Source organism: Magallana gigas, chromosome 5 (genome assembly GCF_963853765.1).
Source record: "Magallana gigas chromosome 5, xbMagGiga1.1, whole genome shotgun sequence".
In the NCBI taxonomy this organism is placed as follows: domain Eukaryota; kingdom Metazoa; phylum Mollusca; class Bivalvia; order Ostreida; family Ostreidae; genus Magallana; species Magallana gigas.
In genome coordinates, this window is record NC_088857.1 from 32,242,191 (window position 1) to 32,249,348 (window position 7,158).

General features: G+C 32.2%; 1 protein-coding gene across 1 annotated transcript; it reads left to right on the plus strand.

The window, feature by feature from the left end:
* The first annotated feature begins 1,307 nt into the window (after positions 1-1,307).
* On the plus strand, positions 1,308-5,699 carry LOC105318523 (epithelial membrane protein 2-like). The gene is made up of 4 exons (XM_011415712.4): positions 1,308-1,465; positions 3,970-4,173; positions 4,873-5,016; positions 5,173-5,699. The coding sequence occupies exons 2-4, from the start codon at positions 3,981-3,983 to the stop codon at positions 5,334-5,336; spliced, it is 501 nt and encodes a 166-aa protein (XP_011414014.2). The 5' UTR covers positions 1,308-1,465; positions 3,970-3,980; the 3' UTR covers positions 5,337-5,699.
* Positions 5,700-7,158: the final 1,459 nt, after the last annotated feature.

The window sequence follows — 7,158 nt, forward strand, 5'->3', positions numbered from 1 at the left end:
CTACGTGCCTGTTGTTGATTCAACGTTATGTTTTAAAGGTAAAGTATTATATGCAACGATAAAGAAAATTTATATTGAAGCAGGAAAAGAAATCTTTTTTCTTTTTTCGCTTCACCGTTTTATGCAGCAATATTATCGCAGAAGTTTGTTTCTACCATCCTCACAATGTCAGGAATCCTGAGTCCATTCACGGCCACGAGTGGACTCAGGACCCCTGACATTGTGAGGATGGGTTTCTACGTGTTTTTTTTTTTAACGAAAAAACCTTATTGCGCAATTAGTGTTGTACGATAATTTAATGTACAGGCTGATACGCAATTGAAACAAATCGAAAAAGTACATTCATTCCAGATAGCGTATTTAAAAAAATCTAATTAATCATTGACTTTATCCTGAGTGGACTCAAATAAATATGAAATGCTTGTCATTGAAATTTATCTAAAATTTAGATACATGTATGTCTCATGTGACCTTAATATTGACTATAAAACTCAGTTCAGTGAATTAATTGTACCCAATTCCAGAAACTCAAAGAAGCATTTTGGAATTAAATATAAATAGCAGAAATGAGTGAAATTATACAGAAATATTATTAGAAGAAAGCTTATAAAAATAAAATATATGTGAGTTAATGCTTAAAGTGAAACCCCTGCTGTAAAATTTATATACCAAATAAGAGAAGTCGACATTTAACAGGAAAATGACGTTATAGTTGTTTAACAAATAAATCCTACCGTATGACATAGCTTCACAAGGAGAGTGTGAAAATTCCAAGCATCTACAATTACTAGTTGCTAAGAATTCTTTGACGAAAACATGTTTAAAAATTAGGCTAAAAAACAAAGTCGTCTTTCAACAAGAAGATGACGTTTGATTGGTACAACAAGGGATCAAACCTACACAAAGTGTTAAAAATTTAAGCTCCTGCGGTAAAACGTTGTTACGGACAGAAATATACTTTGGAGCGGGAGTATAAAAAGTATTAAAATATTTGACAAAGTGACCGATGGACAGACGCAAAGAGAGAAATAAAACCTATGTCATCTTCAAGTACTACTGTTAATAAATAAATAAATGCATGTAGATATTTAAGTAAAAGAAAAAATACTGAACATACCAAATGTTTAGTCTCATTGAGACAAAAAGTATGCACTATAGTATACACTTTAACAAGTTTTGACCTGCTTGAACGGTTTGTTTGAACAGTTTGCAATTTATTTTTGCTTAGAATGCCACATCATTTAACTTCAACATTCGTTGCTTACACAACTATTTGATCAAAGGTATTAAAAATGGATGCAATTGAGAAGTTAACCGTCTTATTTCAAGAAGTCTGAAAAAGATATCGAGCAGTTTTAAAATATTTGACTGTTTCTATAACGATTGAAACGATTGAAACACAAAGACTATAAACCTTGTGCGTCTGCAATAAGCAAACATAACTGGGGGAACATCACACATGAAGGTAAATTTAAAAAAAAAAACCGGAATGAGGTGACTTTTGAAACTTTAAAAAAAATAGTCATTAAAACAATTTAAAATCTGTTTTTGCTTCAATCAGCGAACGATATGCATATCGTGTTTATGTAAATTGTCACCTTGAAACTATTATTATTATTTTTATATTATTATTTTCAAGATCATCTGAACAAAAGAGTAAAGTATTGTCAAATTTTTCTTTTCTTGATTTCTTGATATATTGCAAAGGTCGGTTTGGAATGCTTTTAAGATTATTACTCTTAGTCTACAGGAACCACAGGGGACTAGATTAAACAATTATTGGAATTAATTTCTAAATATTCTGAATCTAGTCTAGAAGACAATTTTACTCGACAGAGAAGGCGTTCGAATTAATACGGTCGTTTTCCTTTTATTTTTGTTTGTACTTCTTTTAAAGAAAAACATTATCTTTTTCTCATTTTTGGGAGTTGATTTTAATAAACTCTCCTATGCAGTTACTCTGACAAACCGAAAGTGTTTGGACCTAAGCACAAATCATCACCGCTGACAAGACGTAGATCTTGAAAATAATAGAATAATTCGGTGTACTGTATGCTGTACCATTGTTTTTCAAAAGAAACGTATTTATAAATACCTTGAAAATAGTCAGATTTTATATAGTACGAACAATTTAATTGTTTTTTGTAGTTGTATGTATTCCTACGCCAAAGTTCTATATAGTCTCGTTCAACCAGACGCTCGGCTGTCTCCGTAAATCAACGACGAGCAGAGAGTCTCTCTTGGTAGTCGGAGATTAACGGAGACAGCTTAACGTCTGGTTGAACGAGTCTAGAGTTCAATATTGCTTGGATCCAGGCGTGTATAATTTTTAGACACATTTCTATTACTGATACACAGTTTGATGGAATTTATTCTATCTTTAAATATTACACAACATGATTCATATGGGGTTTTCTCGAAATCCTTGTCGGAAAAGTTTGACAATTCATATTATAAAAAAATGTGCGTAATTCAAATACGGTTAGAAACTACTTGCCAGGGAAAATACCATATCGTTGATTTTAAAATTGATAATAATCAATAAAATCAACTCCCGACAGTACTTCAGTACTCTGATTATTTCTTAATATCGCATAGTACCCTAACTCCGTCACTAGCCAAACTCCGTCAGAAATCAAACGATATTCTTATATTATGAAAAGGTCTTTGTGATTGTTGTTATTCTGAAGATCATTTCATTACAATGAAATTAAATAACATTTAAATTGTATGTCCCAATTTTACTTATTATAACTTGGTCTAGATACAAATTACGTCTAGACTAATTGTTAATTTATCTTCATTCCATGGCGTATTATAGAGCACGTGGGTGTCGGAGTTAGGTTTATTAGATATGATAAGTACGTGTGATTAACGTCGTTTTAGTGGGCGTATTTGAATGATAATAAAATTATAATGTTTTAGGTTAAGTTTTGCAAATGACAAAAACCATTTAAGATAATTTACAGAGAAACGTGAGATGTTTTCTGCTGATGGTGATGGAGTTTGGGTACTAGGAGATATATAATGAAATTATGTTGAGAAATTCTTAAAACGATATAGACAACGACTTAAATACATATGCTCATGACCCTGATTTAGAAGCGCTTGCACCTTCATTGAATGGGATCGTGTTGTAATATTTTGAAAACTAAGAGATGAATAAAAGAAAAGTCAATATAAATGTATCTTTGTTCTATACATTGTATATTGGAGAATATGAAATGTAAAATTTCTTTGTATGACTTGTACGTTCGTTTTTTTAAACATGGGTGCGGGGATTTGACAGGCATTGTACGCCAATGTTCTTTGCAAAAGAAAGGCGAAGGGGCTTTAAAAACAGAATTCTTGCTTGTTTTTTTTAGTTTGAATGCAAGAAGTTTAAGCACTAATGCATTGTCGATAAATATATCGATATCAATAGAAATCCAACATTTTTGACGCTCGCTGTCGAGGAACTAATGGCATATTTGCACACCTTGATAAGGAATGATGACAAAATAGTAATTTGCCATTATCATTTCATATTTAAATTGAAAATTTGAAACCTTTCATTTTTTTGGGTCAGTCCTTTGCAAATTATCACATGTGTTAATTAAATAGATCCCTTTGTCGTTGAAATATGATATTATCTATCATATAAAAATTAAAATTACCCATTTTTAGCTATGTTTTCCAGACAAATAAATAACAATTTTTATAAAATATATTTTTTTCTATTTAATATAAAAAAATTATGACCATGTTGGGTTCTTGTTTTTAGAAGATAAATGAATAATTGGTTTTCATAAAATGCAAAAGTATTTGATCATATGAATGAATGAAATGTATTATTAATTTTAGACCGTGCTTTACCTTTCACAACTTTATTGTGTGTTATTTATAAATTTATCTTATTAGCCACTCTGCTATTTTAAAGTTGCGAATCATAGATTTGATCATCATGGTATATGTGTATTTTTGGAATAGCTGATGAAGACATGACAACCTCGGTACTTTTGATAGTAGCCCTCGTGCTTACGATATGTGCAGTGGCCTTCCAGATCATTGGCGTGGCGCCACCGTATTGGGTCTCCATAGATACTGTTTCTTTAAAGATGCATTACGGTTTGTGGACTACTTGCACTGAAGTACAGACTGGGACAACATGTGAAGATTCAGATGCTGATGAAGGTAAAGCAATTTGTTTTAATGTTAAAAATTTAACGATTTCTCAAAAAGTATCAATCTCGATCGTTGTAAATTAATTATGCAGGAGTTATCCTTATTGGTTTCTATATGAATATAACACGTTTTAAAATCAAAAGGTACCAAACTCGATCGTTTTATTTTCTCGCTGCAAGAGTTTACCATATTTGTTTTTACACGGCATTATCAATTATAGTCAAGTTCAAAGACAATCATGTACTCACTGAGTCTAGCCAATCCTATTTACATGCATGTATCCTAGTGGTCAATATTAAATTATTTTAACAAAAATGTGAGAATAGATAAAATAGATTATACAGAGATATACTCGCCCCCGTTTTATGTTCACTCATTTTGCCCTTTGTCAACGGGCGAAGTAAAACTGCGCGCATTCCAATGTCTTCAATAAGAACTGTGTCGGGGCGGACCTGTTTGCAAAAAAGGCGAAAATTACATGCAGCAAAAAAACCCCACTGTAAACAGTATTTAAGATGTGAATATTATGTAAAATCTGCTTTGGCTGTTGCTCCGTACAATTTTGTAAGTTCAGTCATAGAAATGCAAAAACGACATGACTAATTGCAAGGAAAATGATAGATTTAGATTTTGCCAGTGTTGTAATTTACTTAAAATGGCATACTACATGTATGTTTATGTATCAACTTTCTTACATCTTAAATGCAGATTGGAAGAAAGCTGTACGAGCTATGAGCATTCTGGGGCTTCTAGTGTTGAGTGTCGCTGTTTTCATGACTGTTCTAAAACTATTCGTCATGAAAGACAAGAAACCGGTTCTTTTTGCCGGTATAGGAACATCATTTGCCGGAGGTAAGATTTACATTTCGACGTGTATTCTGGATATCTTAAAATATCTAAATAACCTAATTTATACAAAACATTCAATACGAAGTGTATGTAAGATCAATATTGGTTGTTATATCATAATTATTCATACTTGTAAGATGAATCTTTCATGTATTTCAGGTATTTTTATCCTGATAGCAGTGGCAGTGTTTGCAGCAAAACAAAATGATGAATTAGCTAATGTTGATTTCACCTATCATTTTGCGTTTGCGTTCAGCATTATTGCAATGATAACGGCATTCGCAGCAGGAGGTGTGATGCTGTTTAGCATGACGAAAGAATGAATTGTGTTTACAGACATATTATTGAAATCATAGTTTACGAAGCATATGTTGAATGATTTTGTACAAATATTTTGAACACTTTTATTTACTAATCTTACTGTGCATTGTTTAGCACTGTGTGATACTCTAATATCTCCATATTGAATTTTTCTTTTTTGGATTGAATTTCAACCTTAAAGACTTTTAACACTAAACTTAAAGCATGATGTCACAGATATCATTTATTTGTCATGGAGCTATATTGTTAATATGTAAATTTCACATATCTTTTATATCTACAGTGTTGTGTCATTAGTGTTCATTCATTTTAAAATGGTAGTAAACATAATAACGTGATGCTTCGGAGAAATAAAACGATCAAATAAAACCACGAGATATTTTTACTTCGCATTATACAGTTTTTGTATAACTATACTTTCATGTTAAATACTGAAAGCTGATTGGTTACGACGCAATTGATAATCCGTTCTTTTACCCTCAGCGTTAGCAACACACTTGGCAACGGTAACACAACGAATTGTTACATGCACGTAAATTATGCATGTACGGCTCGTCGTAGAATTCACGTAATTTCTATATAAAAGCAGTTAGTAAATTTGTCTTTAAAATTAAGACATTCAGTATAATGAAATAAATGTGCCTGTTTGGGAGTGTAACAGTTAAAATTGACACCCCTCGAAAACCATTGTCAACCTCCGCTTCGCGTCGGGTAACAATGGTTTTCTCGGGTTGTCAATTTCAACTGTTATTCTCCCAAACAGGCACTATTCATATATTATTATACTTTCATGTTAAATACTGAAATCTAATTGGTTTAGAGGCTGTTGATAATCAGTTCTATTACCCTCAGCGTTAGCAACACACTTAGCAACGGGTAACACAACGAACTGTTACATGCGCGTAAATTATGCGCGTACGGTTCGCCGTAGAATTCAAGTCATTTCAATATAAAAGTAGAAAAAAAATTCTCTAAAACATTCAGTATGATAAAATAAATAGTGCCTGTTTGGGAGGATAACAGTTGAAATTGACACCCCTCGAAAACCATTGTCAACCTCCGCTTCGCGTCGGTTGAAAATGGTTTCTTCGGGGTGTCAATTTCAACTGTTACCCTCCCAAACAGGCACTATTTATATAATGTAGCCTTTTGACCTGATTGCTCTCTGTATCCGTCAAAAATAGATCTTTATAGACTCTGAACATATTCTGTTGGGATTTTTATCCAAATACGTTGATAAATTGCCTCTGGTTGATTTTTACACCTCAACATTTCATAAGCGTTTTTAGTTCCCGTTGAAGTATAAAGCATATATTTCGATTATGTCTCAAATCTGGACTCTGAGCGGGACAACCCTTGGAATGGTTTTTTTTTGTAATCTGAATTCTTGAACAAATTGAGCTCCGTGAATGGGGTGTTGTCGTTTTGAAAATGCAAGTATTTCGTGGAAATGATGGGCAACAACCGGCCAAAGCTGTTCATCAATAATATCAACATGATTTCAGACATTATTACAGAAAGTGAAGAAAAGCAGGAAAATTGATGTAAATATTTTTTTTGGTCGATTTTGGCCACACCTACATAATAAAAAAAGATTTGTGTATAATTTATTATAAAAAATTTAACTAAATAAATCTTAATCCTTATAAACCTTATCTTTGAAATCATTATGCATATAATATTTTTTCTTGTAAGCAGTGACAACAATCATACTTGTGCATGGTAAGTAAATTGGAGCTCGAGCGATCTCGGACTAATATAAAATGCGATATAAAAATGCCATGTAATAATCTATATTAAAATGTGCTTACTGTTCGGTAAATT